Below are 13539 nucleotides of genomic sequence, written 5' to 3'. Positions count from 1 at the left end.
ATGTTAGTAATTGGGTATTTTGAAGGCCTTCATTACATTTTCAGCCCTTGAAACTTTGGCCTGTCCTTTAGAACATTTCCATAGCACCTTTTTTTAGGACTTTGCCTTCAACTCTTGGAGACCTTTCCAACGAGTTAAACGGCTCACAATTTCGAGACCTGAGTAGAAAGTTATGTCTAGTTAAAGTTAGGACAAAATTTCTTATAGTTTTTTTTTTAAATTTCATAGTTTTGGATTTTATTATGTAATAAACAAATATGATTGTTGATTTTCGATTCTCAAGGGGTTTTGGTGACCCTTGAAATCTCATGAACTGTTATATGTTGGATTACTTTTTGGCTTGCTTCAATTTTGTGTTTACCTTGTTCGTGTAAACAAATCCCCAATACCGCAGGTTCTCACTCAGGTGTTGTCATCTGAATCCATAATTTGGATCAATGGTATCAGAGCAAGTTTTCTCTTATATGTCATATCACACGCGATCAACCTATCAAAGATTGGGGTTGGAAACAAGAAATCCTTCAGACTACCTTCCTTTGAGATGCACACGATCACAGATGGCTAACTTGCAGACCGACGATGACATTAAAGCATTGGTTGCAGATGCATTAACAAAACAACATGAAGAAATGATGGAGAATTTCAAGCAAATGCTGGAAAGTCATGGGTCACAAGAAAACCCACCATTCACGGGGTACAGACCATTCAAGGTGCAAGTGAATTTTGATATACCCATGTTTCAAGGAAAGATTGATGCGGACGTTGTTGATGATTGGGTTTCAAAACTGGAAAGGTATTTCTCTGTAAACCAGTTCTCAAATGAAGAGGAAATAACTTTCGCTCTTCTCAAAGTTGTAAATCATGTGAAAGATTCATGGGAAGCAAAGTTAGCATCCAAGGCAGCAAAAACTGATAGTACTTTTATTTTTTATCAAAAACCCACATGGGGAGAATTCATGGAGCACATAAAGGAAGAATATTTTCCTGTAGATACATATGAACATAAATATATGCAGTGGCAATTGCTTCGAAATAAAAAGGACCAAACTGTTCAGGAATATACTAATATGTTTCTTGCTTTAGCAACAAAGCTTAGCACCAAAGGTTGTGAGAAGCACTGAGTTTTGAAATATCAAAGTGGGCTCCATAGGTATATCCAAACTGAAATGGAATTCCTGAAGATAGAGACTTTACCTAGTGCATATAAATTTGCTACAAAAATTGAGGAGAAATTCAAACAGAAAGGAAGGAGGGATAACTTCGCAAACAACAAATGAAAGGGTGAAGGTGGCAAAACTGCACGGAAACAAACCTCCAAGGAATATTCTCCCAATTCACCACCGAAAAAGGAATGGGGTATGAAGAAGGTACAAGAGAATGGTATGTGGTGTGAATTCCATAAAAGTCCCTCTCATAACACAAAAGATTGCAGAACCATAAAAAGCTTAATGATGGAGATGCATGAGGATAAGGCAGAACCTAAGGTGGCAGAATCTTGCATAGAAGAAAGTCATGAACAAATCATTGAGGCTGATCCATATGCAACAATAGCTACTACAAAGATATTTCCCCAGGAGGATGAGGAAAGATTGTTCCACTCACAGATGTGGGTCGGAGGAAAATCCTTGGACTTTATTGTTGATAGTGGAAGTCAAAAGAACCTAATATCAGTGGAGACTGTGAAGAGATTGAATCTGAAAAACAACAACACACCTGCAACCCTATTCAATGGGATCAGTAAGTCAAGGGAGAGATATTGAAGTGCACTAGCAGTGTCACCTTTCATACTCTATAAAGCCTTTCAAAGATGAGGTAATCTATGATGTAACCCCTCTAGATGTTTGTGATGTTCTGCTAGGACAACCATATATGTACCAGCGCCATGGTGTTTATGAGTCCAGACCTCGCAACGTGACAATCAGATTAAGTGGGCAGAAATACCGAATACTAGAGGTAAGCCCTGCATACTCTACATCTTTGATTAGTGCTAAGCAATGTGGGAGGTTGGCTACCAAAACGGGAACATTCATATTATTGATGATTCATTTTAAAGAAGAAAGGAAACCAGTATATAATTCCCATGCCATCACAAACACCACAACACTGCAGAAAAGATCAATAGATCAGATTTTGATAAAATATGAGAATATGTTTAAGTTACCAACTGGGGTACCTACACACTGCCAAGTGAGACACACTATTGATTTGATACCAGGAACTCCATTGCCTAATGAACCAGTCTATCATAGATCAGTATTAGAAAATAATGAAATTAAGAGGCAAATACAAGAATTGATTGAGAAGGGACATATTCATCCAAGTGCATCACCCTGTGGCAATCCCATTGTTCTGGCAAAGAAAAAGGATGGAACTTGGAGACTTTGTATTGAATAAAGGGCCTTGAACAAAATTTTAGTCAAAAATAGGTATCCACTTCCCCGGATCGATGACCTTTTGGACCAGCTTAGAGGGGCCCGATTCTTCACAAAAATTGATTTGAAATCGGGATACCATCAAGTACCAATTTACTCAGCTGATGTGTGGAAGACAACTTTCAAATCTAAAGAGGGATTATTTGAATGGCTAGTGATGCCTTTCGGTCTAAAAAATGCCCCAACGACATTCATGAGAATGATGAATGATGTACTCAGACCATTCATTCATTCCTTTGGGGTGGTATATCTGGATGACATACTCATCTTCAGCAAAACTTGGGAGGAACATTTCCTACATGTGAAAAAAATTCTCTCAACTTTACAAGATCATGGGCTTTATGCAAACAAAGAAAAGTGTTTGTTTGGTATGCAGAGTATTAGATACTTAGGGTATGTTATTGACAGTGAGGGTGTTCATGTTGATCCTGAGAAGATACAAGTGATTAAGGACTGGCCATCTCCTAGAAATCTCACAAAGTTATGAAGTTTCCTCGGGTTGGCAAACTTTTATCGCAGATTTGTGTTGGGGTTTTCCCATTTGTCTTGGCCTTTAAATCAGTCATTGTGGGGGGGAATGCAATCAAATTTCAAATGGACAGGTGCTCAACAAGAAGCATTCAAGGAGTTAAAACAAAGGTTATGTTATGCACCAGTTCTATCTCTTCCTAACCTGCAACAGTCATTTGAAATACACACTGATGCATTAGAATATGACCTAGGAGAAGTCCTCATGCAACATGGTCACCCAATTGCATATTATAGTGAGACTTTTTCTGATACAATGCATCGATATGCCACTTACGACAAGGAATTGTATGCTATCATTCAAGCCTATAAGCAGTGAAAACATCATATTTTGGGTAAGGAGACTGTCATCCACACAGACCACAAACCTCTTCAATTTTTGCAAACACAAGGGAAGTTGTCGAATGATCGACATCAACGATGGTCAACCTATCTTCAACAATTTCATCTCAATATTCGCACAAGAAGGGAAGCACTAACAAAGTGGCAGACTGTTTGAGTAGGCCTCTGCTTGCAGCTATAAGTATGGTATTGGACTCATGTGGTCATCAAACCGAAGCCTGGGCTTGCTTGTATGAGAATGATGTTGAGTTTGCATATGTTTATAATCAATTGGTGAAGGGAAATCAAGTGAATGACTTCTATTTGTAGGATGGAATGCTTTGTTACCTTGGGCAAATCTGTGTGCCCAATGCAAAATGCAAAAAGCTGATATGGGAAGCTCACTATAGTAAGGTTGTTGGTCATTTTGGCATAGGTAGGACTATTGCTATACTTCAGAGGTATTTTCTGATGGTTCTGGAGTAACTGGCTCAACATTTTGTTACGGTAAAGGTGTTACCGATTCAGTTATGATCATTTCCACTACCGGTTCTTGCTCATAAACTTTGATTTGACCTTTATTCAATTCATCCACCTTGACATTAGCACTCTCCACAATTCTATGCAATCTTTTGTTATAACATCTATATGCTTTTCTTTCATTAGAATAACCAAGAAAAAATTCTTCATCACATCTAGGATCAAATTTTCCAATGATATCATATCTCCTAATATAACATTTACTGCCAAAGATTCTGAAATACTTAACTGTAGGTGTATTGCCAACCCATAATTCATAAGGTGTCTTACCAGTTTCTCCTTTGATATGTACTCTGTTGAATGTGTAAATCGTTGTGCTCATTGCTTCTCTCCAGTAGATATGAGTTAGACTAGCTTCCATCATCATTGTTCTAGCAGCATTCAAGATAGTTTGGTTCTTCCTTTCCACAACTCCATTTTGTTGAGGTGTCCGGGGAGCAGAAAATTGTCTCCTTATACCATGCTTCTCACAAAAGTTATTAAAATCACCAGATGTGAATTCTCCACCATGATCTGACCTTAAACATTTAATCTTCAATCATGTCTTAGTTTCCACTTTAGCCTTAAAGATTTTAAACTTTTCAAAAGCCTCAGATTTCTCCCTTGGAAAAGTAATCCACATCATTTTAGAATAATCATCAATGATTAGCATAAAATATCTATCACCTTGAAAACTTTTAACTGCAGTAGGGCCACATAAATCAGGATGAATAAGATCAAGAACATCTTTAGATTTATCTTGTATACTCTTAAAAGAGGTTTTGACTTGTTTTCCCATTTGACATTCTTTACATACCAGATTATAGGGCTTCACAATCTTAGGTATATCTCTAACTGCCTTAGTTGAACTGATCTTAACCATGCAATCAAAATTCACATGACATAGTCTTTTATGCCATAACCAACTCTCGTCAATTTGTGCAATCAAACATGTCTTCTCACCGGAATTCAAATGAAATATATTACCTTTTGTCTGTGTACCGATTGCAATCTCCAAACCAAATCTATTAATGATTTTGCATTTTCCATCCTTGAACTGTAATTGAAATCCCTTATCCACCAATTGTCCTACACTCAAAAGATTATGCCTTGAACCTTCAACAAAATAAACATTATTAGTATTGTGCCTACCATCCAATGATATAGTTCATTTTCCCTTGATCATACATGCTTTGTCATCTCCAAATCTAACTATACCGCCATCAAATTCTTGCAAAGATAGAAACTTCCTTTTATCTCTAGTCATATGATGTGAACAACCACTGTCAATTACCCATTCATCCTTATCTTCAATTTTAGCAGCAAGTGCCTTCTCTTCAGGTACATTCTCTTCTAGTGCTGGAACATCTTCTTTGATAGCCAAGAACACCCATTCCTTTCCATTGCTGGAACCACTAGTAGAGTCAGGTTTTGGTTCATCATCAGAATCAGTCACAACTTCCTCATCTGTTATGTAGCATGATTTGTCTATGTTTTTCCTGTACTTATACTTGTTCTGATATCCAGGGTTAAGCTTAAAATATCTTCTAGCTCTCTCTTAAAATCTTGAATTCCTTTCAGGACATTTAGATGCAAAATGACCAATCTTATTACATGCAAAACATTTAAAAGGTGCTTTTCCTTCATACTTACTTCCTACCGGTCCTTTAGGTACACTTCTAGAAAATAGGGCTTCAAGTTGCTCAAACTCTTCATCTTCTCTCTTCATATCTTTCAATTCCTTTGCATATTAAGCTTTCCAATCTTGCTTGTCGGTTGATGATGTAGATGCATGAAAAGCAGGTTCACACTTTACAACTCTAGAAGGTCCAAATTCTTCAATCTCAAAAGCAGATAATTCGCGACCAAGGTATCTCTATTGACAAAAGTATTAGCCATTGTTCTCAATTCATTAATAGTAGTAGCCTTCATCTTGTAAGCCGATGGTAAAGCTCTCAAAACTTTAGAAACTATTTCATCTTCACTCAGAGTTCCACCACAACACTGAATTTCCATAACAATCTCATTTACCCTTTCCATGAATGCATTAATCCTTTCATCTTCTTCCATCTTCAAGTTTTCATATCTCACCCAATAACCATCAAGTTTAGCAATCTTCACAGTAGGGTCACCTTCATTAAGAGTCTCCAACTTATCCCATATAGCCTTTGCAGATGATTTGTTAGTTAATCCTATTATTTGTTGATCAAAAAGTACACACAAGAGGGCTTCTCTTTCTCTACAATCATTCTCAAACTCTTTATCCTAGTTTGCCAGAGGAGGATTGTCAGATGCCAGATTATGAGGTGTAACACCATTCTTTGTGATCTCCCAAATCTCCTTTCCAAGACATCTCAGATGAGTCTCCATCTGAATCTTCCATACTTTGTAATTTGTTCCATGAAGCCTAGGAATATCTCTCCGAAAGATAGCTCCAAATGAATGTGAACTGTTAGTCGCCATAGGATCTTCCTCAAGTGATTAAGCTTCTACAGAGAGGACCAAAGCTCTGATACCAATTGTTAGACAGTTCAAATAACCGGAAGACAACTGAGAGGGGAGGGGGGTGAATATGTTGTCACAGATTACCAGAACCTTAAGCAATTAAAACTTTAATACCAGAATGCTTAAACCAATTACCGAAATAGCAAATAAACTAATTAATCATAAACAACAATCAGAGAATAAATACCATCCACATGACACCAAGATTTGTATGTGGAAAATCTGGTAAAGGAAAAAACCACGGTGGGAAGCCTACCCACAGCCAGATAATACTTTTGCAGTAAGTATGTGAATTACAATTGAGGGGCCTACACTTGCAGGAAGGCCAACAGCCTAGAGCACACTGCTCATCACAAAAAAGTCTCACTGACTACATAGAAATCTAGACTACAATCTGGAAGAAGGAATGAACTGCAAAGATAGCATCTCCTATGCCTGAGTACAGTTTTGGTTAAGCTCAATACCAGAGGACTAAATCCTCTTACATAAACCCAACTTGATCACCAATGATCGACCAAATCCTCTGCCTGAATGATTAATACATTATTCGCTCATTACATCCTCACACATGATCTACAATGAGATCTTGCATCATATATATACAAACCCTCAACCATAAGCAATAAGGTCGGCCACCAGACAATAAACCAATTACATAATTATAAAACATGTCGGCCTAAGACCAAACAAATAATATCCAACCCATAAGATATCCCGAAAACACATTAAGAGGTCCAATCCACACGTTACATTAAGTCAGTCCATAACTTAGATACACCGAGACCCAATTTAGGTCCACACACGCTAAAGCAATGATCCCAATCCGCCAAGTCTCGAACATGATCACCATCAGCATCCTAAATCTCCACTAGAAGCCGCACCAACACCACTTATGCATATCATCAAAGATCTTCAATAAAGCTTTGTCAGTGAAACCCTCACTGGAAACACAAACCAAGATTTCTAGCAAACAGGATAGCATTTGATCACCAGACCAAAACCAACTGACTGAACATGAATCTAAGTAGCATGAATAAGCCAATTCCATAACCCAAACATATCGAAGCATACCGGATCATGCCAAATCCAATCCAACCAGAAACCAAACATCCTACCGAGACTAGAAGGGTGCCAGTAAAGCATCCAAAACAGCTAGTGTTGACATCAATGACAAAACATTAATGCAACACATAATCAATTCCTCCAAATAGCCAACAGTATGTGTGTGTGTGTGTATATATATACATGTATATATACATACATACATATACATATTCATACACACACACGTGTGCGTGTGTGTGTGTGTGTATGTGTGTGTGTATATATATGTGTATGTATATATGTATGTATATGTATGTGTATGTATATGTATGTATATATATATGTGTGTGTGTGTGTGTGTGTGTGTGTGTGTGTGTGTGTGTGTGTGTGTGTGTGTACACACACACACACACACACACACACACATATACATACATGTATATATTTATGTATATATATATGTATGTATGTATGTATATATATGTATGTGTATATGTATACACATATATACACATATATGTATATGTATATGTATATGTGTGTGTGTGTATATATATACATATGTATGCATGTATGTATGTATGTATGTATGTATACACATACACATACACATACACATATATCCATATACATACATGTATGCATGTATGTATGCATGTGTATACATATATACATACATACATACATACATACACACACATACATACATGCATACATATATGTATGTATGTATGTATGTTATCCTTTCTATGCTTTTATTTTATCTTATCACTTGGGGACAAGATTGTTGTTTTTATTTGTAAGGGGCACATTGATGATTTCTTTAATTAAGGGCAAAAGTGGGGATATATTTCATCTTCATCTTACATCCATAATGATCACACAGGAGTATCTTAGGCATGCATAGTGTATGTTAGATTATTGTGTTTATGCTCATTTTTTTCATATTTACATTATTATGATTATGCTTAGTTTTTTAGCCCCAGATTGTCATGCCTATGCTCAGTTGTTTACTCACCTATTATCATGTGATCATGCTTATTTTGATCCATTTTTTTGTCTCCTTGATTTGTGTGCGCCCCTTTGTGGAAAACCCCAAATAAAGAGGATATAATTTTTCTTTTAGTTATGTGTAAATAACATGTTGACTATGATTATTACTCCAATTATTCTATTTCTAGTTATGTTCATCTCTTTTCTCTTTTCTTTGATGTGCTTGTTCATGTAGGTTCACATGCATACCAAAGCGAAGGCAAACTATAGAAGAGAAAGGTGCATCCCTCACATTTTTCCCAATCATTTTATGCCATTTTGCATGGGTTTCCTAAGTAGATAGCTCTAGCATGTATTTTTACCATTTTGATGCACCCATTAACCTTAGACACATCATTACCCTTAAAAAATACTTGACAGGATATCAACCATAGGTCATTTTAGTAATTATTTATCCATTCATTTTTATCAAGGTAATCCATTCATTCTAATCAAGGTAATTCGTCCACATCCATTTCCATGTAGGAAAAGGATCACTCAACGTTCTCACCTCTAGACCAGTTATTTTATCAACAAATGTCAAAATCCTAATTCTTGCAATCTATCTAGAATCACTTCCACATACTTTACACTTTATTCATTATATCACGTCTAAAGTATTGAGTATTGCACTATTTTCAACCACTTATGCATTTGTAGCATATGTCGCAGAGTGTATCTTTCAACTTGTTGCAAATTTTTTTAATTTTTATCTTCAATTGAGGAAGTATTTAAGGATTTGTCATTGCTACAACAAGTTCCAACTATGATTCTTAGCACCACCAAGCTTTCTATTTGCAAGTATGGACTCAAATAAATAGCTTGAGTAAACACATAAGTCCTAAGTTGTTATATGTCAAGGCTATATAGATAAAGGTCACTTTTTCAAGGTCAACACCAGTCTCCAATGATTTAGGGTTACATCTACAACATTAATCCAAATCTCCACATAATTTTAGATTCCATAATTTAATTTTTCACAATCATATAATTACATATCCATTTTCAAATTTATGATATCAAATTTATATCACAATCAAATTAATCACCATATCTTTTACATTAAAATATATATTTATTTTAATAATTTTATTTCATTATAAACAAAAATCATTTTGAAGAAATAAAATTTATAATGTATAAGAACCATCCTCCTCTCCCAAAACCTCCTTTATTTGAACCTGACAAACTTCTAAATCTCATAATCAAACCACAAAACATTTACTCCGTTTGAAAAAGATTTACTCATTTGAGTGCTTAAGAATACATCGTATATTCTTTTTCTATTTAAAGAATTAATGGCTTAGATGTTTATGGAGGGGTTGCTTGGAAGGATCTGGAAAATTTTGTTCTTAACAGTTTCGTATGATAATCATAAACCATTATTCCTCACATATGCACGGAAAGTATGCTAAAGCTTTTGCCCACTGTTACAGTAAACTGCCATTCTTTTCTTTCACATGGGATAACTTTTAACATAAACCGCCTTCAGACCGTAGAGAACTTCCCTCAAACTGCCTGACTTTTCTTACTTCTCTCACATGAGAGTTATTTAGACAATAAACTGCCCTCAAACCAGATGGGCTTACCTCCAAACCAAGAGGTTGCCAAAAGGGCTCTCTACAGTAAGATATGTACGAAGGATTAACAGAATCTGTGTTTGATAAACCACCCATTTGAATGACAGGAATAAATTACAGTGACCTTAATTTCTTTTTAAGAAAATATACTTATAATGAGGGTGGCAAAAAGAGGTCATAGAATTGAATGTCGCTTTGAAATCATAGCCTTTGAGGATTTGAAAGATCAATAACGACATCATGTATATTCCTCTATGGGTTTATACATTTTTAATGCCAAAATTGAATAAGGGGATTGGTTAGTAGGTAAGAGAGTTAGAATTACAGAACTGTTGGAGCAGCTCTTCTTGCATAATTGATAAGGATTAAGAAGATCCTCATCAATGGCACAGTGATTAGAGCAGGTTTCAAAAATAAAGGTTCTGGTATACCGAGGATGGAAGTTGTTAACCATGAGGCAGAGAGGTGAGGAAAGCATATAAAAGCTCATTCCATGTATCAGGAACCCCAGGTAAGCACCAGTGGCTGCAATCTTGAATCTTATGTTGGGCCAGTCGCTCCTCTTGAGAAAGGTCTTGGTTTTGCTGGGTGTAGATGGAAGGATGGGCATCCTTGCGGTAATCTGTGATTCTGGTGATGTTTAAGTAGGTTATTGGTGTCTTCATCTCTCCTTGTATTACAGACTCCAACACATTCATCATTGCTGGGTATTTGATCAGATATGTCTCATTAAAGATTGGTTGGGTTTCTTTGTGGCATTGCCCACCTGAATTCCACTGCCCTCCTCTGCAATACACCAATGAGACATAGTCATTACACATGATCTAGATGAAATTATAGCGACTATAATCTAACTAGGGTGCTGCATTCTCAGTATGGTGTGCTTAGAAGGGGAAGGGGAAGGACTATACACAAAAATGGAGTTACAACTGCTCAAACTAAATACTGAACCCCTTTTACCACTAAAAATGTGATCATCCTTTGACCAGACTGCAAAAACTTACAAATGCCATTGTTTGTAATCTGCCATTGTCAACTTATGTTATGTTTGATTTAGTTTATAGATACTAACTTTTCAGTACAAAAAAGGTAGTGAGAAAAATACCTGAAATGGGAAGCTGAGTACCCACGAAAGAAAACTTTAGTTTTGTTGGGGTCAATGTTGTTATCCACCCAATGACCCCATGTTTTGAGAGCTTTTCGAAAAGCCTTCAACACATTCAACTGAGGATAAACATAATCTCCTTTTTGATAATAGTTCTTCCTGTCGTGTTTGACACGTAAATACAGAAGCATATGAGAATAAATTAAAGTGGCATTAGGCATCCTAGCCCTAAGGAAACAAAAGACACAAATATTTTTAGAAAGGAAAAGGATTTTTTTTGGGGAAAAAGGACTATGGATGCAGAAATAAGGTGATACTTAATGCCTATGATTTTTTAAAGAAAGAGACTTGTAAATTTTAGAACCTCCAAGACATAACTCAGAAAGTTTTCTTGAAAAAGATCATTTTCTTAAATTCTAGATTGTAAAAGCTCTAAAAAGTAAAAGCAGACATTACCCTTGGGAAGTTTTGTCATGGGTCCACCAATGACCTGTATTGAAAACAAGAACATGTGCTTCCTTGTACTTGGCAGCAAAGCTATCCATTACATCCAGCCTAAGAGTGCTAATGCTACCATTCACACCATCCCTCTCCGATTCTTGAACCAGGAATGGTGCTCTCACAAATTCTACGCTGCAATTGTAGTCCTGTCACCCATAATCACAATCACAATCAAAGTTTCAGCACATAAACATAGACAAGAGAAAACCTAATAAAAAGAATCATACACAAAAATGAGCTCACAGCATACCTCGAATCTAAATGCATAGAAACCCTCTTTCTTGAAGTCCTGTCTACCTGATATCTCGTACACCCGATTCTTGTCCTGAACAGCATGACGAAGAATGCAAACGAGAGATTCCCACATGTTTCTGTTGAGTGAATCACCCACAAATGCCAATCTCTTGTCCCTTAACATTTCCAGCATATGTGTTGCATTCAGCCTGCACAGGTACATTCAAAACTTCAAAATCTAGACTGCAAGATCCCTTTAAAAGTAAGCTCAACATCATAAATATGGGGCATAAGGCACCATGAAGAAAGATGGCTTGACACAATCCCTCAATTTCTGAAAAAATGCAATTACAGAGCAGGCTAATTAAGATCACCCTTTACAATATTATCCCATAACCTATACAAAATCTAATAAATTGTGCATAATCATTCCTTTTACCACATTGATGCTCAGATAGGTGAAATTTCCCATTCAATAACAAAACAAGGGGCATAAATCAAAATTAACATTATGTGAAAGAGATGAACTATGATATAAACCCATTCCTTCCTTGATATACTGCAACCATGGCTGAAAATACCCACTCATACAACAAAACAAGAGGAATTCACAGAGAAATATTAGGATACAAACCCAATCTACCTTGGAATATTGCAATCATTTGGCTGCCATCTCCAGTGCTGGTATTCCTCATCCGGCCTCTTATTCCTAAAGCAATTGAATGAGTCATCTATATGAGGGCATGAGCCTGCAGGGTATAATGGGTATGAATCATCTTTCACCCACCTCCCAAAGAATATATTGCAATGCTTATCCTCCATCTTCATTGTGGAGACCTTCACACCAGCAACTTCACCATTATGCAAAGGGAAAGAATCTCTGTTTTCACTTGAATTGACAATTTCTTGTGCTTCTTTATTGGCCACAGACGAAGATATAACTTCCAGAGGCTTGTTTGTGTTCAACATGGGATTTAGCTTGAACTTGGTTGGATAATTGAAGGCCACATGTACTGAAAACACAACTATAAAACCAAAGGCAAATCCAAGCCCGAAGGCAAATATCTTGGGCCTCCTAGTTGTCAGAATGCAACCTATCTTCATGGTGATAGACATATCATTTTGATTTAAATTGATCTATAAGGCCTGTGAAAGTGTATAATTGAAAAATATATTCTTCTCTCATAAAATCTTCAATCGAGCATACCTTGTGCAGTACATTACACAGCTAGGGCTGCAACTGCATTGGTTGTATTGTTTGCTTATAGGGTCTTGTTTCATAGCATACCGTGCTAACTGCCAAAAAGAATTCTCATTCTTGACGGATATTTCCTGATCATTAATTTGTATTATATTTGGAAGGACTGCTAGGAATTAACGATGTGTCGGAGAGAACAATATATTCACTCTCAGATAATGAAATAAGTTCAAAAGAAAGAGCAATCTGTTGCGAGGAAATAAACGTTGGAATTGGTTATTCCACGCTCTCTATTCCTTGCCCTGCACAACATTCTTGTTGCACATAGACCCCACGCAAAACGATATAAAACATGTGTTGTTTCTGTGAACAATTTGGACTCGATGATTTTTTAGAGCTGGATATTTTAAATTTCTTATTTTAATGAATATTCATGAGCATTTTAGAATCAGTTGATATATCTGATGACCGAGATTTTTCTTAATAAATAGTTACCTTTAATATCAATAATTTTGATGGATGTCATTTGGTTATTATTAA

The 13539-nt window shown here is 36.3% G+C and overlaps 1 protein-coding gene across 1 annotated transcript; it reads right to left on the bottom strand.

The window, feature by feature from the left end:
• Positions 1 to 9540: 9540 nt before the first annotated feature.
• Positions 9541 to 13306, bottom strand: LOC131041008 (protein trichome birefringence-like 2). The gene is made up of 5 exons (XM_059218170.1): positions 12445 to 13306; positions 11818 to 12010; positions 11523 to 11713; positions 11067 to 11225; positions 9541 to 10747 (listed from the first exon to the last, which is right to left on the bottom strand). Exons 1-5 carry the CDS (start codon positions 12915 to 12917, stop codon positions 10408 to 10410), a joined length of 1356 nt encoding a protein of 451 aa, XP_059074153.1. The 5' UTR covers positions 12918 to 13306; the 3' UTR covers positions 9541 to 10407.
• Positions 13307 to 13539: the final 233 nt, after the last annotated feature.

This window comes from Cryptomeria japonica, chromosome 3 (assembly GCF_030272615.1).
Source record: "Cryptomeria japonica chromosome 3, Sugi_1.0, whole genome shotgun sequence".
Lineage (NCBI taxonomy): Eukaryota > Viridiplantae > Streptophyta > Pinopsida > Cupressales > Cupressaceae > Cryptomeria > Cryptomeria japonica.
Note: the sequence above shows the minus strand (reverse complement) of the source record. Positions and strands in the feature narration are given on the sequence as shown.

Excerpts from the sequence above, each read along its gene's own strand:
- LOC131041008 (XM_059218170.1), bottom strand. The coding sequence starts at position 12,917 with ATGTCTATCACCATGAAGATAGGTTGCATTCTGACAACTAGGAGGCCC. Across the intron at positions 12,011-12,444 it reads AATGATTGCAATATTCCAAG|GCTGAATGCAACACATATGC; the intron begins GTAGATTGGGTT and ends GTACCTGTGCAG. Across the intron at positions 11,226-11,522 it reads CATGACAAAACTTCCCAAGG|GAAGAACTATTATCAAAAAG; the intron begins GTAATGTCTGCT and ends CAAACACGACAG.